The sequence below is a fragment of the Polypterus senegalus genome, chromosome 4, assembly GCF_016835505.1.
Source record: "Polypterus senegalus isolate Bchr_013 chromosome 4, ASM1683550v1, whole genome shotgun sequence".
Taxonomy (NCBI): Eukaryota; Metazoa; Chordata; class Cladistia; order Polypteriformes; family Polypteridae; genus Polypterus; species Polypterus senegalus.
This window is the reverse complement of record NC_053157.1, coordinates 221,992,344-222,016,451: the sequence shown is the minus strand read 5'-3', so window position 1 is coordinate 222,016,451 and position 24,108 is coordinate 221,992,344. Positions and strand designations below refer to the sequence as shown.

The window sequence follows — 24,108 nt, the reverse complement described above, 5'->3', positions numbered from 1 at the left end:
AAAACAAGATTGCACAGCATAACTACAAACAGTCCTTTCTTTTACAAAAAGCACAGACAAAAGGGTAAAAAAAAAAAGACAGTGCAACAGTACAAACAAATATTCCACCTAAAAAGAAGAATCAGCACAACTAAGACTGAGCTGGCAACTGACTCAGCACACTACTCATTAGTTAGTTTCAGAAGAACCTTTAATGCATCAAAGAGTGCCAAACTCTCTAAAGAAAAAAAATAATACCACATTGCAGCAACTGTATCTGATTGAATGGATAAAATATGCTGCCATCTCCACCAACAGAAATTCTAACCAATGTATTGCCAGTCTAATTCCTAGAATCTTCATCTTTGGTGGCAGTCAGTCAAATTAAGTCTAGCACTCATTGATTTCCTTTAGCATCATGTTTTACCTGTTGCTGAACAGCTATAAGTTCTCTGTCGACTGCAGACACAAAAGCAGAGCCCCCATCTGATTTCATTGTATAAAACTTGAGTTGCTTCAGATTCACCACTTCTAAAAGGTTTAGCCTGAACCAAATACAAAACATTGGAAAAGTCACTGGATTGCCAGTGCTCAATTTTTCAGAGGTGTGACCAGCAAGTGCCTTATTTAGAATCAGACAATGCACAGGAAACAGATTTAGAAACATACGACATGCAAACACATGTGAATGTAAAGCTCACTTCTTTACTGTTAGTGCGGGGAATCAGAGGTGGAACTACAGCATGAAATTTTAAGTTATTAACATACTAATAGCTAATATAGCTGACGTCTAGAGGCTAGATACATATTTGAGGTCAAAAACAACGATATTAAATTTTATTAATGACAAAAAGTCAGAGGTACCCCCTCACCCCCAAAAAGGCTTGTGAGGCTCTGAAAAATTATATATATATATATATATATATATAGGAGACGAAGCTTGTCTGGGAGGAGTGGTGGAGCGAGGTGGAGAATTGTGGTTTGTGACTGTGTGGCACGGGAAAGACGTGTCACACAGCTGAAGAAAAAAATAAAAGTAATTGTACTTTTTATACGTGCCTCCGTGTCTTTCAGTGTCGGGTCAGGCGCCTATATAGCGCCTTTTCTACTATATATTACACACACACACATATATATATATACTTATACATATCTACATATATACTGTATATATACATATATATATATATATACACAAATCTACATATATATATATTAGGGTTGGGACTCGATTAAAAAAATTAATCTAATTAATTAGAGGCTGTGTAATAATTAATCTTGATGAATCGTATGTAATCACACATGACAGAATCAAATAATAGACATGGACATGAATATTGTAAACTCAAGCTCTTTTAATTTCTGAAAAAAAAAATGCTTTTAAACTGCATTTCAATTCAAAACAGAAACAAAAATATTATCCCTGGTTAAAATTGGGCAGATTTAAAAATAAAGTGGTAGTTTAAGTACTTTAAGTACATTTTCAGAATGGTATTGTCTTTAAATAATAATAACCAAAATTTCAACATAAAGTGCAGTTTTTCTTCTTAAAATAAGTCAGAAACATAAAAGGTAATTTGACCAGTTTCATCTTTAAACTCTGAGTAACCTCAGCCAAAATTATTTTGTACTTTAGGCTAAAACAGTGTGATCATTGAACATTTTGTAATTAAATGTAATTAGAATTACTAACGTTCACAGAAGTCCAATGATCCCCAGTAAGCTTTCTGTAATGCATCTAATTTTGCTTGCTTTTCAGTGTGCACAAAACCACGCTTTTTTCAAGGCTTCTGCCGGGTAGTCTTTTGAAATGAAATTTTTCTCCGATCTTTCGTAGGAACGCGCTTTATTCCGACTCTAACATTTTTGTAGCTCTGATGTGTGCATCGATGTAATCGATGTACTGGGCCGCTGCTGGCCAAATGGGTGCCCTAAGCAGAAATTGACTTTTGTGCCCCCTCCCCCAAATATTACGGAAGTAAAAATAATAAAAAAAACACCTACTATAGGGGCCAAAATAGAACTTTATTCAAATAAAAGTAAATACATAAATAAATTGGGGAACACACTTTATTTAAAATAGTTTTGCAAAAATTTTTAGGGATTGCCAATACTTTATATGGTACGGTAAACACTATATATAATGCTTCTTTTAAGAGTTATATACTTACAGTATATGGTTATGAAAGTGGATTTTGACTAATTTTTCTAAGAACATCATACAAGCCTGACGAACAATTTTCCAAGTAACTTTCTTTACCTCTCTGCTCTTGGGCCTGCCATAACTCTTAACAATGGAATGATGTCTTCAGCATAACGGCACATTGGCCCAGTGCATAGGAAGTCTATTTGCCTGCCTTCAGCATTTGGAAACTGACCATCATTTGACACAATTCCTACAGCAGAAAAAGAAGATTGTCGAGCTCACTTCAAGAAATGTCACAAAAAATATTCATTTTCTGTCATACAGTACCTGTAGTCGATTTATGTCCAAATATCCCATTAAAGAAAGCTGGCATGCGAATACTTCCTCCTATATCTGAGCCAATCCCAATAACTGACCCTGCACTGGCCAGAATGCAGCCTTCCCCTCCTATGAAGAAATAACATATCTCATCAAAAAATAAATAAATAGCACATTAATATAGCTTACTAGTAACAGTGTTAGGTTCTAAATCTCTGCTTCTATGGCATATAAATAAATTTAATAATTATTAAGACCTGCCGCTATGTAGCATGTGCTTTAGTAAAAGGCCCAAGACAAATCCATTTCCTTACTAAGCATCAGTATGGACCCCTAGTTTTTTAATGATGTTTTTGATAATACCCCTGAAAAATGAGGGGTCACACATTACTGTAAACTTGTGAACATAATATTAAATTATATACTGGCACTTACATACACTTGTGATTAGTAAGAAGAAGACATCTATTGTAAATAAAATTATATTGGCTCTTTTATTTCACTGTATCAGAAGAAAATAAATGCTTAGAGGAAAACAGACAATTCAGCTTAACATAACTGACTATAAAATACTGCATTGATTATTTAAGTAGGAAGGCACGGTGACGCATTAGTAATGCTGCTGCCTCACAGTAAAGATCCCAGGGTTTGCACCCTGGGTCCACCCTGCGTGTAGCTTGTATGTTCTGTATGCGTCTTTGAGGGTTTCCTCCCAGTGTCCAAAGACTTGCAGGTTAGCTGAATTTGCAATTCTAAATTGGCCCTAAGGTGTTTTTTTTTTCCAGTTTAAGAGAACATCTGTGTCCTGTCCAGGGTTTGTTCCTGCCTGGCACCTTATGTTACCTAGGATAAGGTCCAGCCCCTCATTCCCCTTGATTGGCCTGGATTAAGTGGATGAGAAAATGACATGACTATTAGAAAATATAAAAATTACATGACTATTAGAAAATATCTTAATTTGGAGGTTTCCAAAGTTTTCACGGTTCTCTGTGTAAATAAATATCATTTAACATTGTTGAGAAATTAAAACCTTAACCAATTTGCATGTGCGCCTCCATGACTTTGTTAGAAGAAAGAAAGAAAATAAAAAGTTACATCTACTCTACAGTATTAACTCTTCATAATTTTAAACATTTTGATAAGCCACCTCTTTTTATTTTGAATAAAAGTAAAAGATTAAAGCAAAAGCAACACAAGGGTCAAAAACCATTCAGTAGATTTGTATTACACTGTTAAGTTAAACTGACTTTTCCTCTGAATATATGTCCAGTATTGTATGTTATCTGGATGATTTAAGAACCAAGGCAGGCAACTTCACTGAGAAGCTGAAATATGTAATATTACAACACAGTTCTCAGGTTGTGGATTCTACTGTTTTAATTCTGTCTTTGTTCTGCTGTTATATGATGCATACTTTAAGCTAAAAAGGTCAAGGCAAATCATTTGGTCTCCTATAATCAAATACTTTTGTTGCTCTCCTTTCCCCATCTAAACCAATATCAGAACTATAACAATCACTTTTATAATTAACAGTCTGACGTTGACTAACTTCTATTAATGTATTCACTCCCTCTAATTCACTAGGGGGCATGTCACTTCACACATCACAACTGTACCATTCCTCCTATTAAAATTCGCCAAGCAAATTATATTTTTACTAACCATAAATAATACACAGCCATTTTCAAAATGGCCTGAAGGTAGCTTCCTGAAAGCATTTTTTTTAAAAGAGGGATTTTGAATTGACTGTGAAAGTGTGATACCAAGTTAAGGAGTGCTGCAGCACCCTCAGGCTACACCTTTAGACTTGCTGCATTTACCAGTACTCTTCAAATCCATTTTCTTATTCTGTCACCATGGATAGACTCACCTGAACTCCCTCCCACAATCCTGTCAAGGCTGTAAGGATTGTTGCTCCTGCCATATACAGTGTTGCTAGATTCTATCCACATACACACTTCACTGCAGTTAGTCACTCCCAAAGGAATGGCTCCTGCCCGCTTCACCAGAGACACAACAGCTGCATCAGACTGGGCCACAAGAGAGCGCCGGTTTACTAGCCCAGAGGAATTTGGCATCCCTGGTGAAATAAATAAACAAATAAAAGATTTAAGGCAAATATCCAGCAGTATGGATCAATGTACCCTACATTTAGCATGTTGATTCAATTGCCACACCATTTAATTTACCATGATGCACCATGGGGTAGTCTATACACACAGGAGAAGAGGACACTTTAAATCAAGCAATCTTCATTTTACACAGAAACATTCCACAGTTGATACCATCCCATGTCACTTAATACCCTCATTACATATGTTTGTATAAGTAAAATACACGGACATGCACATTTTGTTATCTCCACTCATGGAGAGTTCCATTCAAGTACTGAAGAGACAGATGTCTTTTTACCGTTGGAGATGTCGGCTCAGCTTTCAAAAGGCTTCAGGTGCAAGCTATCACTAAATGTGAAGAAAGCTAACAACAAGTGTGGATTCTGAAGTCCAAGTATGTGGCACTCAAAAACATCCACCTCAGATCTAACTGCTGCTGCCCTTTGGAAAGGGTTATACCAGCAGTTTAGTAACCTACTGCTGTGGCTTTTCTAGTCCATTATTTAAACAAAAGAGCTTGACTTGTTCAAAAAGCAGGAAAGACAGGAGTGGTTTCAGGCTCCAACTAAAATGAAAATGTAAATTATCAATGAAGACCATTTCAAAATAAGGCTCAATGACAAAAAATAATCTGAACTGGAAAGTGGGCAATACCCTGCAAAGCAAAAGCCTCCTTCACAGTGACTGGCACACCCAACAGGGGATACTTTTCTTCCAGAGATGCTTCATCCTCACTCTCTTCTGCAAGTAGTCTGTCTACCTGCTCAGCTTCCTGCAAGGCTAATGCGAATCTGTAAGAACAAAAAGCAGCAGAAAGGTGTAAGCATCCGGGTCAGATCTGCTGATATCAATGCTATGAACAACACAAGCCATTACTGTAATCAGATTCTGCATTAAGTTCAGAGTTTTATATCTTCCAGTCTCATACATTGCAGCGCTTATAGTTCTGCTGGCTTTCTGGACAGGGACACATCTAGGGACCTAGCTCCACATTATCTAGCATCATGGTACCTATTGCTAGGTCAATGACACTAAACACACAGCATTCATGTCAGAGCATCTTACGTTTTAGCTTCAAGCGCTTAGCCTGTGCACCATACAAGAGTTGTTTATTCACACCTGTCCTTGACAACAGCATTCACCTCAGGGTTCACCTCCTCAATACGGCTGATGTAAGTCTGCACCACTTCCACACAGGGAACCTGGGTGTAAAGAGAGTTAAAACCATGTCACATGCTACAAAAGAACAAATGGCTCTTATTTCATCATTTTATATTTAACATCCCTCAAGTACTTCAATAGTAATACTAGTCAAAGAACATAAAGTAAGTTTTTATGTAAATAAACATAAGAAAACCATAACAACTACAGACAGTGCACCCAACAAAAGGCATTATGAAATGAAAGGAATTGCATATGGTGAGAAGGTTATAAAGCTGGAATGAGGCTTCACTCCAAAACAGACAGATGTCATTTACCCAAGGTGCACTACTTTAATGTGTAACATTTTTTTTTTAATATAATATACTCTGCTAGTAGATTCTGCATACTGAAAACATACTACTTCCATTGCCACTATTTAGTCCATTTTGTAATCACTTTTATTTTATTTATAGGTTTTAGCTAATTACACTCCAAAATGTTTGTCATAATGTTTGCTCTAATACATCTAGCCTACAGCAAATTAATTATTTATTCTAGCAAACTAAAAGGCCCTTGCCATTGTATTCAGTTGTGAAAGGTACTGTATAACAAAGACTAATATATCTCATTCTGGTTATAGTTAAAATAAGGTGTAACACATCTTGGATTGATGTGCTTATTCTTATTTAAAAAGGCAACATGTAAAGACGACCGGAAGAACTTATCTAGATATTTTGATAAAAAAAATCACTACTGTAGCTACTGTAACACAGAATGAATTCGTTGACTGAATGTAGAATAGTGCTATTAGTCCATTAAAAAAAAGTAAACCCCCCCCCCACCAAAGATTATACTTTGAAATGACACTTCATAAGAGAGACTTACTGTATATGCCCAGATTTGTAGTTTTTTTTTTTTTTTACTTACACCATTTTAATTACACCGTTTGCTATACAGTATTATTCATAACTAGCCAGCCCGTGGCGTACCATACGCCGCATAATCAGGACGGTTTTTTAATGATTTTTAAGCACAGAGAGAAAATTAACATTTGAAAATCGGTAATGTAATAAATCAGCAAGAAAAGCAACATTGTAACAATGCACGGAACAAACCAACGCACAATCGTCTGTGACTGAAAACTGGCGGACCGCCATCGCTCATGTGCCCACCTCCAACTCGTCACTTGAGTCGTTGTCGTCTTTGCACAGTCCAGATGCACCTGTGACTCATGTAGACTTTCCGTGTTCCTACAGGAGTATCTAAGAAGACGCATGTTTGTCGCGGATGCGAATTGCTGTATGTAGCTAGTAAAACTGTGGTGCATGCGGTCGTGCGTCGTAACCGAAAACTCGGTTTCTAAAGACTGCTTACTTCATTTTGTTTTAACCTCAGTTGTAAAGGATTGTTTTAAGGATCCCATGGGATACCCCTCCCAAACCATTTTACACACTGCATATGGCAATTCACCTCCGCCGTGACTCCTTCATGTGTGCGCCATAGGTGTCTGACTTGTTGGCGGCTTAGTGAATCCACGCCCCTTCCGGCGTGCTTTCCATGGGTGTCTTGCCTTAGTGAATTATATATATAGACAAGCAGAATACCCGCGCTTCGCAGCGGAGAAGTAGTGTGTTAAAGAAGTTATGAAAAAGAAAATGAAAGATTTTAAAAATAACGTAACATGATGTTCAATATACAGTAATTGTTTTGTGAGTGTTGCTGTCATCAAGGATTTGATTATCATTATTTCTTTCAATCAGGGTCGTATTTGTAGGATGTGTTGTGTTCAAGTTACATTCCGTGTTTGTCAATCGTTGTAAAGATAAGAGATTTCATTCATCGATTCGTTTCTTACTGCATCAATAAACAGCTCGTCTTCTTCTTTATCTGAGATGTGACACACTGCATGCACAGGTTTTTTTTTACACTGTCTTCCTTTAGCGGGACATTGACTTTTTCCACCGTGTGCTTTGTTTCCGCAGTAGCTGCACTTATGAATATGCTTGTATGTATCAGACGCTTTATATTTTTTTGCTGCCTTCTCAATTGTGTAATTCGGTTTTTGTTCAGCACTCTTTGGAACTGTTGCTTTTTGTCTGTGCACTGCGTCAGTTCACGTGAGCCGCTTGGTGTTCTTGATTCGAAGGTTCCCAGCTGTGCTGGTGCCATCTCGTGTGATGTCCACGGCTGTATGTAATGTTAGCTAAGACCCGGCACTTAAAAGTTTCTCTCGCTGTTTCATTGAGTTTGTGCCAAACACCACCCTCACCATCTCATCTTCCTCTGCATAAGCACAGTCCTTCACCCGTGAATATTTAGCGGCAGTGTTTCTATTGGATTGCTGCTGATGGACGGCCTTATATGGGCAGGCAGTAAATTACAAATGCCAGCGGCAGCCTGTCTATGAACTTAATTTAAACTTTAGGTTTACATCGTGCTTTGTTTCTGAAGTAGCAGAACTCATGAATATGGTTGTATATGTCAGTCACTCGCTTCTTATTGTTTCGCTGCCTTCTCAATTGTATAATGCATGTTTTCTTCAGCGCTTTTTTGAGCTCTTCCAGGTTTTCTACGTACTGCGTTGATAGTCAGTTCACGTGATTACGTGGGAGGCGTGATGATGTCACACGAAACTCCGCCCCCCCACGGCCATCCAGCTCAACTCCATTACAGTAAATGGAGAAAAATAGCTTTGAGTTATGACCATTACGCATAGAATTTAGAAATGAAACCTGCCCGAGTGAGTGAGTGAGTGAGTGAGTCAGGGCTTTGCATTTTATTAGTATAGATTACAACCCCAATTCCAAAAAAGATGGGACATTGTGCAAAATGTAAATAAAAACAAAATGCATTAATTTGCAAAACTCATAAACAGAAATTTTAGTCACAATAGAACATAGAAAACATATCAGATGTTGAAAGTGAGACATTTTACTATTTCATGAAAAATATTAGCTCATTTGGAATTTGATGGTAGCAAAACGTCTCAAAATGCCGAAGGGTATATACAGGTTTTAGAGCACCATATGCTCCCATCCAGACGATGTCTTTTTCAGGGAAGACCTTGCATATTTCAGCAAGACAATGCTGCATCTATTAAAACATCATGGCTTCGTAGTAGAAGAGTCCGAGTGCTGAGCTGGCCTACCTGCAGCCCTGACCTTTCACCAATTGAAAATATTTGGTGCATCATGAAACGAAAAATACAACAAAGACGACACGGGGCTGTTGAGCAACAAGAATCCTACATCAGACAAGAATGGGGCAACATTCCTCTCTCAAACGTCCAGCAACTGGTCTCCTCCATTCCCAGACTGTTGTTAAAAGAAGAGGGGATGCTACACATGTGGTAAACATGGCCCCGTCCTAACTTTTTTGGGACGTGATGCTGCCATCAAATTCAAAATAACCTTACTCTTTTCTTAAGATGGTACATTTTCTCACATTCGACATTTGATATGTTTTCTATGTTCTACTGTGAATAAAATATGGGATTATGAGATTTGCCAATCATTGCATTGTTTTTATTTACATTTTACACTGTCACACAACGTTTTTGGGATTGGGTTGTAGTTCCCAAATGTGCACAATAAATATTATTCCCATGAACTTATATGTGTTGTTACAGAAATTTTCTATCAACAGCATTTGATAAGAAATAGAATAGCTTTGATTGAACGTAACAAAAATGTACTAAATTTTAATCGATATAACTTAAATGATCAACGATCCTGAAGCACTTGTTGTAACAGATACAAAGGAGAGCACCAAGTTAAAAGCTTTTCATTTGAATGCTCCTAAATGATTATTTCACTGTTTATTTGAACAAATGCTTATTTCAATAGATGACAGATCTGTTCCTTAATAACACAGAACAGTGGACAGGACAAATCCAGCACATTTGATTTGAATACCATTCCCAGTCATTGTGGTGTTTGGATGCTCTTCTCATTTTTGTGTGGGTTGTTCTCCCTGTAGTATTATTCTCCATTAGAAAGGGTAAAGTGTTGCACTTTACTATATAATGCAGACAATATTTAGATTACTTTAAATAACAGAATCATTGTCTCCATGTGGAGCATGCAGCTCATATTGGCAATCTGACTCAGGCTGCTCTGCTACCTTTTTTGTTGGTAGGCGATTTCTTTTCCAATCATGAGTCTTTAAAATTACACTGTCATTTTCTTGAAGCAATGGACATGGAAAAAAGTGCAGAAACTTTTTGAATGCCCCTTGTAGATTTATTTATCCAATTTAGATCACATCTGGAGTTTAAAAAATAAATAAATAAAACTTGTAAGTATGCAACTGCGGTGGGCTGGCGATGGATAATGGATGGATGGAAGTATGCAAAGGAGGAGGATTACAAGGCATTATTACGTTCCACGCTAACAGTACTCCCAAGCTAGACTGGCAGAACTTTTTTTTAAAGAATCAAAATAGTGTTTTTGGTTTATACTCCATTTTATTTTAATTTTAATCTATCCATCCATCCATTATCCAACCCGCTGAATCCGAACACAGGGTCACGGGGGTCTGCTGGAGCCAATCCCAGCCAACACAGGGCACAAGGCAGGAACTAATCCTGGGCAGGGTGCCAACCCACCGCAGTATTTTAATCTAGGAGTTATCAATTCTAAGCTTCCTTTTCAGTTTGACACCAAAGGTTAAGGAAACCCATTTAAAAATTCTCAGAGGGAGATTTTAAGGCAGAGATTTAGATTTGATTGGACCTTTTGCGAGGAATATATTAAAATAAGAAATCATCTGTGTTATGTATGCAAAATTGCTCAGATCTTTTGGAATGGCAAACATCATTGGTTATTTCCAAAGATTCTCACATTCAAAGAATTCAACACAGGGAATACAATTTGATATTATGAAAGGAAAGAAAATAAACTCTAATTAGTCAATAACACAATCATTATTTTAGGAACACTTTTTACATAAAGCTAGATTTATGAAAGTTACGCTATACTTTATTTCCTTTCATGAGGAACAGTGTCAATTCTGCTTATCCCTGCAATATAAGAAAAAAAATGCCAGTCAATTCCTTAGTTTGGGGTTAATGAACTTGAACTATTAAAAAAAAACCTAACACTGAAAAAGATACGTCATACGTTACCTACTCAATAACATTATGACACCTATTGTATGTCCAATTACAAGTACAGTAGGTCAAATATATACAAAAAAGTATGCTTACCCTGGTATCAAAGCAGGCTTTTACTGAAAACAAAAGTTGTTAGAACTACTTCTTAAAATCATTTTATTTCCATTTGATCTACATAAGATGCACCTAATATAAACCAAGTGTGTAGATTTAATATAACACTTTCTTAGTGCTGAACCGATCATAAACTACATTCAAAAAGTTAATTTTTATGCCAAGTTTTTCATTTAAATAAATTAAATCTACTTAAAAATGTATTTACTTTTGTTTATTTTGTTATAATTTGAAGAAAACAATCAATTCAAACATTAGAAATTCCAAAAAAAATTACTGCACAGCTATTACTTCAATAGCCCCTTATACTTAACACAGTTAAAAATACGGAAAACTTTCTTGGTTTATTTTTGATCGGACTTAACTGTGTAATCTAAAACATTACTTTGTCTGTTGTGTAGAAAACAAAGAAGATACGTTTCCAGATGTAGGGTTGGCAACACATTTGACAAAGAAATATCACTACGGGGTTCCACAAAAACGGAAGAGAATCGTTCACTAAAACTCTTCAACTTTCTTTTCAAACGCACAAAGGTTTGAGGACCCCATGAAACACGCGACAGTATACTGTCAAAATGGGGCGGTGTTTTATGCAAAATAATATAATTTATGCAAATAATGGTGTGTTGTACATAATACTTGCTTATTTTAAGTTTAAAATCTGCTTATTTCAATTGTGTAAAATGGGAGTATTCTGTTTTGAGTTTTTTGTCCTCCTCCCAACCCCCCGTGTTGATTTGGAGTAAGATCAACATAAAATAAGTGAGTAATGACAACAATCCTGTTAAAAGGAAACAATTTAATGGTTTTGTTCCAACGTCATTTAATTGTGTTAATGTGACGTCTAAGAAATAGATGTCTAGACGTAATATCAGCAAGCATTTCTAAGTTAAAATAACTTAAATTATATGTAAAAACATTCCCTTTAGTCTGAAATCTGACCCTTCTCTCTCTCTCTCTTCCTTATTCTTTCTCGTATTTCTACAATTTATATTTCACATTCTGTCTGAAGCCTTTATTTTTGATTTAATAAATTAACTGTGCCATTATTTTTGAATTGTGTTTTGTGTTATTGTATAAATAAAAATAATTTTAAAACGTTACACTTTGGATCAACAGGCGCAGACTACTACCGGCCCAAGATTGCGTTACCGGGTCCCCGTGCAAATGACATGGCAAGAGTGTGCTGTGCAAATGATGAAAATCCGGCCCTCACCGACAGCTTTACTAAAGCTGTACTCTCATTCAAGAACATGTCAAATAGTGCTGCAGCAGAAAAGAAATGATAGGAGCAGGAATGACAACCGGTCAAAGAAGTCGAAACACATTTAAAGCCTAAAACTACATCTCCCATAAGCTCTCAAGGCCACACTTTTTCCTGGCCGAGCACCTGCGACTCACTGTCAAGGTAACCTACCTCCCTTCGTCGAATCCGACGAGCGAGCTCCACTGCCGGCAAGAGAAGCAAAGGATGTTTGGCAGGAGGGATCCGAAGCTGCGAACATCGTTTCGTGGCAGATGTAAAAAATATAAAGACGGACAGAAATAACTGGGAAGCATAGCGTAAAATCCTCGCAAGCCACCGCTCTAGCCAGGAGGCAGCCATCGCGTCGGGAAGAAGCACATGACCAGACGAAAGAGCGTCGAGGCCACGCCCACAGCATGTTTAGAGCGGACCTCACACAGCCAATCACACAACCCTGCTGGGATCACGATTCAAATTGTGCAATAGATGTTTCTTATGCCTTGTTTTACAATCCTCCCATTTAATGATATTATACATCATGCTGAAGTTATATCTGTGCATATCGTGTAAAGTCATTGGCTCAAACGTAGCATTACAAAACACTAATTAAATACATTCCTCAGGTTGACTATCATGAGCGGCGGAGCTACCTACAGGACAGGTGCACAAGTGCAGTAAAAAATTCAGATCCCCGTGAAAATCAGCTTTATGCTACTGCTTACAGCTTTTAACTGACTCTTATGCCAAAAAAATCTTAAAGTAACCGCATGTGTCATAAATGCGAGGATTCAAGTTCAAAGTAACAGTCTTCAGAACAGGCAACGTCATCTGATTTAAATAAAAAAACAAATACTGTAACGTAAATGTTAAAGCGACCCTTAATTAATATGATCAACTTTTTGATCAATCGAGTGAGGAGTTATTATTAGCAGTGCTGACCTTTGTTTGTGATAGGGTTAAGCGTTGCGTGTCCACCTAGAAATTAGAAACCCTTTTTTTCTAACATAGGTCCTTAAACCAAAACAGTGAAAAACGAAAGAAATGAAAGTAGAACATTAGGTGGGTACAGGCCTATAGGAAGCAAAGTGTTATGACGAGGGTAACTTTTTCAAAATTAGTATGAGGTTAATAGTGGTGGCCCTCAGGGATTGATGATAGGGCTGTTGCTATTTTTAATACACATACATGATCTGGACAACAATATAAATAACAAGCTGGCTAAGTTTGCAGATGATACCAAACTAGGAGAAATTATCAATGTTTATTAAGTCAACTTGATCCATTCCATAAGCAGGAGCATTAGGGCAGAAAAATTACTAATAAGGTAGTTAACAAGGTGGACGGGTGTACAATGTAGCCGAGCTCAACAGGATATACGACAGTAGAACACAGCATGGCAAAGGCATGGATACATACACACACACGCAAACGTTCAGACACATGTAGCTTCAGTACGGTAGCGTCAAAGATCCTTTCACTCCCACAGTCGCGATTTGTTACTGGAAGTTTATTTTATGTTATACAGTTAGCTCCATAAATATTTGGACAGAGACAACTTTTTTCTAATTTTGGTTCTGTACATTAGCACAATGAATTTTAAATGAAACATCTCAGATGCAGTTGAAGTGCAGACTTTCAGCTTTACTTCAGTGTGTTGAACAAAGCGATTGCATAAAAATGTGAGGCAACTAAAGCATTTTTTTAACACAATCCCTTTATTTCAGGGGCTCAAAAGAAATTGGACAAATTAAATAACTGGAAATAAAATGTTAATTTCTAATCCTTGGTTGAAAACCCTTTGCTGGCAATGACAGCCTGAAGTCTTGAACTCCTGGGGCCTCATGTATAACGCCGTGCGTAGAACTCGCACTATAACATGGCGTAAGCACAAAAGCCGAAATGTGTTTACGCACAGAAAAATCCAGATGCAGGAATCTGTGCGTACTCCAACTTCCACGTTCTTCCGCTACATAAATCCCGATCAGCGTGAAAACTAACGCTCGTGCACGCGCATTATGTAACGCCCCAAATCCTCCCAGAATTACGCCTATTTGAATATGCAAATCAATATAAATCGCCCTTAAGCGCAGCCTTCTGTGAAAAGACAATGGGAAAAGCACGGGGAAAATATAAGAATTTCAGCGAATACCAAGTGGAGGCAAAGGAAAAACATACTATTTGTTCAAATAAACCGTGGTATAATCAACAAAAGGAAGTTGATCGAGTGACATAGCGTGTTGGAGAAACTTGAAAGCTCACATTCACAAATCGCACAGTGCCGGAAATAAAAAAGAAGTCACATATCAAAGTCGCCGTGAAAAGCCGAGTTGTAAGCCCACTGTCTGAGTGTCATATGAAAGCTTATTAGGTACAGAGAAAAAGGCACACAGTGAGGAAAAACACGAAATGTCAACTTCAATCTCGACATTTCCACTTTAATCACGTAGTTTATTTTGTCATTAAAGTAGAACATCATAAACTTCATCTTAAAATCGTTTAATTAACCAGTTTCTCAAATCACATCGTAATTAAAGTAGCACGTTAAATGCTTTGTTTTGTATTTGATCTTCTATGTGCTCTATGTGTGTGAATCACTACTTGCTTTTAAACCGGCTCTCTTCCTCCAACTGGACACAGAATCAATTACATTTGTAATATTACAGTTCTCTGAATAACTAAAATACTGAGATGTATACCGATATCATTTTCATGATGATAGGAGTTAAAGCACGTTATTAAACATGTGTTTCACTTCGATGAAATAATTTATTGCAGCAGTACAATCAGGGGCGGCTCTAGGCTTGTGGTGGCACTGGGCAGAGGAAGAATCGGTGGGTCCTTAGCCCGCCGTCAGTAAGGTAGCTTATGCACAACGTCCGGTGGACACTGCATAGCCGCCTCGTGCTCATGACACAAGCATTTAACTTTTGCCGAAATTTGTCGCTGTGTTTTTAGCTGTGTTGTTATTTTCTCTTTCTGTTTTATATTCAATATATTTTGGCGTAGCCGTCACTGCAGTCAGTGCTTTTCTTTCCCCAAGTAACCGATCGCCATACAATCAGCTCTGTAATAGACGTTAAGCCATCTGTAAGCTTAGCGCCGATTCTTCAAAACGTTTAAAGAACATTGAAATATCTTCGTAGTACATGTTTAATTATTCTATCCTTAACGACACTCCCAGTGAAGAATATAGATTATTTAAATGAAGTTAAAGTTTTATCTGTATAATTTAATAAACATATTTTGCTGAATTTCACCTTATAAATGATATCGTTTCTGTTTCTGAACCGCGAGGTCCGTACAGGAAAGGCTTTAAAACATTTTGCAGTGGCTGAGACAGCGTGTCCTTGAAGCTGTATACCGATAATTCCCTTTCCGATCAGCTGCTGCTGTGATTCACACTCAGATACAGTGATATAAATACTCCGAGTGGTGCAGTGAGAGTAATATGGAAAAAGATGATCCGCTGTGGCAACTCCTAACAAGAGGAGCTGGAAGAAGAAGTGAGAGTAACAACGCTAAAGCAGTTATGGTATTTGGAATATTATGGCTGTTCCCTGGACCATTATATTGTTACAAGTTAATTGCAATCAGATGCATTACACTAATAAACAATATGCGGTTAGTTTCAGTGTATTTATAAAGCCGCGTCAGGAAAATAAGGTGTAACCACACAGGAACAGTAGCACTGCTTTGACGCTGGGTGCCGCCAGTCTGCAAAACCGAGCGGAGAACTTGCGTCACGACAAGGTATGAGGTACCGTGGAAAAGTGCGTGGATTTACGCCAAGTGTAGGTTTTATACATCGCGATTTGAACGTGGAAAAGTTCTTACGCAACGTTTCTGTGCGTACGCACCGTTTATACATGAGGCCCCAGGTGACTGACGTGGCCATTCAAGAATTTTCCACTTCTTTGCTTTAATAAACTCCTGGGTTGCTTTGGCTGTATGTTTTGGGTCATTGTCCATCTGTATCATGAAACGCTGCCCAATCAATTTGACTACATTTAGCTGGATTTGAGCAGACAGTATGTCTCTGAACACCTCAGAATTCATTCGGCTGCTTCTGTCCTGTGTCACATCATCAATAAACACTAGTGTCCCAGTGCCACTGGCAGCCATGCATGCGCAAGCCATCACACTGCCTGCCTGTGGTATGCTTTGGATAATGAGCTGTTCCACGCCTTCTCCATACTTTTTTCTTGCCATCATTCTGGTAGAGGTTGATCTTGGTTTCATCTGTCCAAAGAATGTTTTTCCAGAATTGTGCTTGCTTTTTTAGATGTTATTTAGCAAAGTCCAATCTATCCTTTCTATTCTTGAGGCTTATGAGTGGCTTGCACCTTGCAGTGCACCCTCTGTATTTACTTTCATGCAGTCTTCTCTTTATGGTAGACTTGGATATCAAGACGCCTACCCCCTGGAGAGTGTTGTTCACTTGGTCAGCTGTTGTGAAGGGGTTTCTCTTTACCATGGAAATGATTCTGCGATCATCCACCACTGTTGTCTTCCGTGGACGTCCAGGGGCCTCATGTATAAACGGTGCGTACGCACAGAAATGTTGCGTAAGAACTTTTCCACGTTCAAATGTATAAAACCTACATTTGGCGTAAAGCCACGCACTTTTCCACAGTACCTCATACCTTGTCTTACGCAAGTTCTCCGCTCGGTTTTGCAGACTGGAGGCACCCAGCGTCAAAGCAGTGCTACTGTTCCTGTGTGGTTGGTTACTCATTATTTTCCTGACGCGGCTTTATAAATACAGTACACTGAAACTAACCGCATATTGTTTATTATTGTAACGCATCTGATTGTAATTAACTTGTAACAATATAATTGTTCAGGGAACAGCCATAGTATTCCAAATACCATAACTGCTTTAGCGTTGTTACTCTCACTTCTTCTTCTTCTTCTTTCAGCTCCTCCCGTTAGGAGTTGCCACAGCGGATCATCTTTTTCCATATTACTCTCACTGCACCACTCGGAGTATTTATATCACTGTATCTGAGTGTGAATCACAGAAGCAGCTGATCGGAAAGAGAATTATCGGTATACAGTATCAGGCACACGCTACCTCAGCCACGGCAAAACGTTTTAAAGCCTTTCCTGTACGGACCTCGCGGTTCAGAAACAGTTTCATCCCAAGAACTTTAAACTCACTCAATCACTGCTCCTTGTAGAACTGTTTGTACTTATAAGTACAACTACCTCACTGTAAACATGTACTACAATTATAATATCGCACAACCTGAGCCACTTTATAAAGTGCGTATTTACATATGATGACAATATCATTTTTAAGATGAAATGCAGCAAAATATGTTTATTATATTATACAGGTAAAACTTTAACTTCATTTAAATAATCTATATTCTTCACTGGGACTGGCGTGAAGGATAGAATAATTAAACATGTACTACGAAGATATTTCAATGTTCCTTAAACTTTTTAAAGAATCGGTGCTCTAAGTTTACAGATGGCTTAACGTCTATTACAGAGCTGATTGTGTGGCAATCGGTTACTTGGAGAAAGAAAAGCAAGAACTGCATGGCGGCCACGCCAATACATACTGAATATAAAACAGAAAGAGAAAAATAACGACACAGCTAAAAATGCATCGGCAAATTTCGACAAAAGTTAAATGCTTGTGTCATGAGCACGAGGCGGCTTGTGTCTGCAACGGACTTGGCCATCCGCCGTGCATAAGCTACCTTACTGACGGGCGGGCGAAGGAGCCACCGATTCTTTTTCTGCCCAGTGCCACCACAAACCTAGAGCCGCCCCTGAGTACTGCTGCAATAAATAATTTCATCGATGGTCGTGCACAATCGCTGCGCTGTAAAACCCATGTTTAATAACGTGCTTTAACTCTTAATGATATCACGTATACATCTCAGTATTTTAGTTATTCAGAGAGCTGTAATATCACGAATGTAATGGATTCTGTGTACAGTCGGAGGAAGAGAGCCGGTTTAAGAAGCAAGTAGTGATTCACACACATAGATCACATAGAAGATCAAATACAAAACAAAGCATTTAACGTGCTACTTTAATTACGATGTGATTTGAGAAACTGGTTCAGTAAATGATTTTAAGATGACGTTTATGATGTTTAATGACAAAATAAACTACGTGATTAAAGTGGAAATTTCGAGATTTAAGTTGACATTTCGTGCTTTTTTCCCCACTGTGACTTTTTTTTCTCTGTACCCTAAAAAGCTTTCATGTGACACTCAGACGGTAGGCTACGACTCGCCTTTTCACGGCGACTGATATCTGAGCTTTCAAGTTTCTCCAACATGCTATGTGCCTCGATCAACTTCCTTTTGTTGATTATACCACGGTTTAATTAAACAAATAGTATATTTTTCCTTTGCCTCCACTTGGTATTCGCTGAAATCTTTATATTTCCCCCCGTGCTTTTCCCATTGTCTTTTCACAGAAGGCTGAGCTTAAGGGTGATTTATATTGATTTGCATATTCAAAGAGGCGTAATTCTGGGAGGAGTTGGGGCGTTACATAAAGCGCGTGCACGAGCGTTAGTTTTCACGCTGATCGGGATTTATGTAGCGGAAGAACGTGGAAGCTGGAGTACGCACAGATTCCTGCATCTGGATTTTTCTGTGCGTAAGCACATTTCGGCTTTTGTGCATACACCATGTTATAGTGCGAGTTCTACGCACGGCGTTATACATGAGGCCCTTAATGAGGGCTCTAAAGATTTTAATCGCTTTGGGACACCTTAATTTTTACAGTTTTGTGACAAGAAAGATTCCTTTGTTCAAATCCAGTTAAACTTTGGCCAAGCCAATGCGGATATATGTTTTAAACTGAGGGCAAAGGTAGCATACTGCCTTATCTAATATATCAACCTACTATGATATTTAATGGCCAATGGCCAATATTAGGCATTAACTCACATTGACCAACCTTAATTGTTAAAGTTATGTGACAATGCAGATGCTTTTGTTTAAATGCATCTGAGTTTTGCCCATCCCAATGACGGCACAAAGGTCAAATCACAGGCAAACTTGGCACAATCTCATGCTTAAAGATGTTGAATGGGCACTGTAAATTGTTAAATCGCACTCACTGAGCCAACTTCTTTTCCACAGTTTGGTGACAACACTAACTCCTTTGTTAAACTGCAGTTGCCTGGCCCAGTGCAGGTGCATAAACCAAACTGACTGGCATGGTTGACTCTAGCTCTGGCCACATTCCTGTGTGAAATAGCAGATGTGTTTCCCCAGCAAGATAACGTCTGCCTGCATTCTTCTCATGAACTCAAGGTGCTCTAGAGATGGATCATCAACTCCCCTCACCAGCATGTTCACCAGGTTTCTCCCAAATCTAAAATGTATGGGTCATGTGTCTCCCGCTCCCAACCATCAGGGATGAAATTGATCTGATCTGACATTCTGAGTCTGAGCCAGTTCTAAACCCATCTACAAACATCACCCTGAACTGCCACTTCTTTTAGTTTGATGCCCAACCTCTTGTGTGGCACCTTATCAAATGCTTTCTGAAAGTCATAATAATTAATATCCTATGCTCCACTCTGATCATATCCTTTCGTTTCTTCGTTATAGAATTCTAGCATGTTAGTAAAACATGAACCACATCTGCTAAGCCCATGCTGACTGTTCAGTAAAACTCCTGCTCTTGTCTTGTGCTGCTCAATCCTTTCCTTAATAATTCCTTCCATTAATTTACCTGTGATGCACGTTAAGCTTACTGGCCTATAGTCACTTGGATCTGCCCGGTCACCCTTAACAGGATAATATTTGCCATTTCCCAGTCATTTAGAATCTCCCCAGTACGCAGTGACTTCCTAAAAATATGCATCAAGGGTTCATATATGTACTCATTAACCTCCTCAGAAGCTCAAGGATAAATATTATCTGGCCCTTGTGATTTGTACTCTGCTTCATTCTCTACCATGGAGGAGATAAGTCAGGTGGCCACTGACTGGAGAAGGAATGGTGGTCCCTGGTACCACCTATTAGGTTGAAATAATTCAGCTACATCCAAGTTAGCAACACCATGAGTCACCAAATGTCCTTCAATGGATGGATATCCCCTCCAATGTTATTTGTTGTTTTGTTCCTCATGGCATAGATCCGGATTAATTGGTTTTGTGGCTGTTTTATTTTGTTGTTAAATCTTCAATCCACATGCCAAGGGCTTTTTACGTTTTACCAACAACAAAACTTTTGTAAATTTCCTTCTCCTTCTTACAAATGTAGCAAACTGTGAACTTGTTTACACTAATATCTTAGGTCCACATATGTTAAGGAACATCTGTTTAATAACATCCAGAAGTGACATCATCACTGTCATCACCTTCCACTTCACGCTTCAGCCAAGTAATAATGACACTAATGGGATAATTTGTTAAAATCCGGGACACAATGCATAAAAACGGGACTATCCCAGAAAAAAATGGGATGTCTGGTTAGCCTATATAATGATTTTTATGCTCTTCTCAGCCTCATCTGGCATGTCCTTGTCTCCACTGCCTCACTCCTACTCCTTCATCTCTTAACCTCTGCATCAACATCTGTCAGCATCTGCACTCCCTGCACCAGAACCACAAACACACAAACACACTGACCTGACAATTTATTTCAGTAGCATTCATTTGCTCAAAGGTTGATGCGTTTGCCGTTTCCTCTGAGCAGCTCTCCTTTTCTCCCCCCTAGTGGCCCGCTTCTTCTCTTCTTCCGTCGACATCTTTTCACATTAAAACTGATTAAGTCAATTTATGTGTTGCAATTACTTAATATGTTTTTCTTAATTTTTCACTTAAGCTGGCACTTAAAGTGTTCAATCTGCCTCAAGAATGATTTGAGATATGAAGAGGTAGAGGAAGTGATGGCGAAGGTGGTAGGGAATGGGAATGGCCCCTGTACGCATTTGCCACATGGCTGCCCTGCTTCCCACTGCCGAGAGTTGATTCTATAATAAAATAAAAGTAAAAAGAGGAACAACACTGGAGGTCGATCATCACCCAAAAGCAGACAGTAGACGTCACGTAGTATATGTGTACCAAATTAGGTCAAACGGTGTGTGAGCTACAGGTGATTTAAAATCCTGGACAGACAAATGGACAGCCACGGTAGAGTATTATATATAAAGAGATACAGTATATAAATATATACTGCATATATATATACAGTGGTGTGAAAAACTATTTGCCCCTTCCTGATTTCTTATTTTTTTGCATGTTTGTCACACAAAATGTTTCTGATCATCAAACACATTTAACCATTAGTCAAATATAACACAAGTAAACACAAAATGCAGTTTTTAAATGATGGTTTTTATTATTTAGGGAGAAAAAAAAATCCAAACCTGCATGGCCCTGTGTGAAAAAGTAATTGCCCCCTTGTTCAAAAGTAACCTAACTGTGGTGTATCACACCTGAGTTCAATTTCCGTAGCCACCCCAGGCCTGATTACTGCCACACCTGTTTCAATCAAGAAATCACTTCAATAGGAGCTGCCTGACACAGAGAAGTAGACCAAAAGCACCTCAAAAGCTAGACATCATGCCAGGATCCAAAGAAATTCAGGAACAAATGAGAACAGAAGTAACTGAGATCTATCAGTCTGGTAAAGGTTATAAAGCCATTTCTAAAGCTTTGGGACTCCAGCGAACCACAGTGAGAGCCATTATCCACAAATGGCAAAAACATGGAACAGTGGTGAACCTTCCCAGGAGTGGCCGGCTGACCAAAATTACCCCAAGAGCGCAGAGACGACTCATCCGAGTGGTCACAAAAGACCCCAGGACAATGTCTAAAGAACTGCAGGCCTCACTTGCCTCAATTAAGGTCAGTGTTCACGACTCCACCATAAAAAAGAGACTGGGCAAAAACGGCCTGCATGGCAGATTTCCAAGACGCAAACCACTGTTAAGCAAACAGAACATTAGGGCTCGCCTCAATTTTGCTAAGAAACATCTCAATGATTGCCAAGACTTTTGGGAAAATACCTTGTGGACTGATGAGACAAAAGTTGAACTTTTTGGAAGGCAAATGTCCCGTTACATCTGGCGTAAAAGGAACACAGCATTTCAGAAAAGAACATCATACCAACAGTAAAATATGGTGGTGGTAGTGTGATGGTCTGGGGTTGTTTTGCTGCTTCAGGACCTGGAAGGCTTGCTGTGATAGATGGAACCATGAATTCTACTGTCTACCAAAAATCCTGAAGGAGAATGTCCGGCCATCTGTTCGTCAACTCAAGCTGAAGCGATCTTGGGTGCTGCAACAGGACAATGACCCAAAACACACCAGCAAATCCACCTCTGAATGGCTGAAGAAAAACAAAATGAAGACTTTGGAGTGGCCTAGTCAAAGTCCTGACCTGAATCCAATTGAGATGCTATGGCATGACCTTAAAAAGGCGGTTCATGCTAGAAAACCCTCAAATAAAGCTGAATTACAACAATTCTGCAAAGATGAGTGGGCCAAAATTCCTGCAGAGCGCCGTAAAAGACTCATTGCAAGTTATCGCAAACGCTTGATTGCAGTTATTGCTGCTAAGGGTGGCCCAACCAGTTATTAGGTTCAGGGGCAATTACTTTTCACACAGGGCCATGTAGGTTTGGATTTTTTTTTCTCCCTAAATAATAAAAACCATCATTTAAAAATTGCATTTTGTGTTTACTTGTGTTATATTTGACTAATGGTTTAATGTGTTTGATGATCAGAAACATTTTGTGTGACAAACATGCAAAAGAATAAGAAATCAGGAAGGGGGCAAATAGTTTTTCACACCACTGTATATATATATGATTGAATTATTTAACAATAATTATTGCATATTTTTGCAAATATATTGCTTGATACCATCAGTATTATTGTTCTCGTGTGTGCTCCTCTCCTCTAGTGATGAACAGTGAGAAAGAAAAGTCCTTTATAACAGAACTGATTGTTTCATTCTATGGCTTTCATTATGCCCCGTTGGTCATATAGGACTAGCTGTGCCTCTCATCTAAGATGGGTTCAAATCTAAGTTATTATTGTAGATCTAAGCCTTAAGATTTGCATTGCACCATGCAATGCATATGTCTCTGTTATATACCATTTGGTATGGGAGTCATAATCAATCAGTCAGTTAGTCATTGTTCAACCCTCTATATCCTAACACAGGGTCACGGGGGTCTGCTGGAGCCAGTCCCAGCCAGCACAGAGTGCAAGGCAGGAACAAACCCCAGGCAAGGCGCCAGCCCACCGCAGGAGGGTCATAATTGCAGTGTTAATGTTTGTGATGCGCCATCTGTTGGAATGACCAGTGCTATTTATTTCTTTACTAAAAATGTGATGCACCATGTTTTAGAATGACAGAGACATAGCAAGTAGACAGACACACAAACACTTAACCTTTTGTAAGGTTGAGATCATCAAGCCCAGAGTAGATTAGTCATTATTAGTCTGTCACTTGTTTTTATACTTTTCTAAATGTTTTTATCAAAACAAACATAATATGGTATAGTCTTTTACCCCCTGTAGATTAACATGAAATTGAACTTTCTTTGCTATATCTGTGAAACTGAGTGTTAATTAAGCCAGTTAAGAAATAATCTCACTGCTAGCATGGATTGTGAGATAAAGTTTACAAATAGGATATTGGCATACAGTTTTCCAGTTTTCTGACTGTTCTACATGTAATATGACTGTATGACTAAACTTAGTGAGAAATGAATCGATAAAAAAGCCTTAAACAGAACTTTCTTTAAAATAAGAACTTTTGTTTTCCTTTTAATATCAATTTTCCCTATTTTTGTGTCAACTGTTTTGCTTTGAATTTCACCAAAACTTTTAAAACGAAGATATTTGGATTGTGAAACCATTTGTCATACTATTGCCTGAACTGTACTAGGAAACAAACTAAAAGCTGCAAAACTTTGGTCATTTTGAACAAATGAG

At 38.4% G+C, this 24,108-nt stretch overlaps 1 protein-coding gene across 1 annotated transcript in view; it reads right to left on the bottom strand.

Moving 5' to 3' along the window:
* The window catches only part of faah2b (fatty acid amide hydrolase 2b), a 33,468-nt gene extending 20,906 nt beyond the window's left edge, over window positions 1-12,562 (bottom strand). The window contains exons 1-7 of the mRNA XM_039752000.1: window positions 12,345-12,562; window positions 5,677-5,759; window positions 5,212-5,348; window positions 4,314-4,523; window positions 2,453-2,572; window positions 2,240-2,375; window positions 407-524 (exon numbers count right to left, since the gene is read on the bottom strand). Coding sequence (XP_039607934.1) covers window positions 407-524; window positions 2,240-2,375; window positions 2,453-2,572; window positions 4,314-4,523; window positions 5,212-5,348; window positions 5,677-5,759; window positions 12,345-12,533 — 993 coding nt within the window. The 5' untranslated portion in view covers window positions 12,534-12,562. The remainder of the gene's footprint in view (window positions 1-406; window positions 525-2,239; window positions 2,376-2,452; window positions 2,573-4,313; window positions 4,524-5,211; window positions 5,349-5,676; window positions 5,760-12,344) is intronic.
* Between the last annotated feature and the right edge of the window lie 11,546 nt (window positions 12,563-24,108).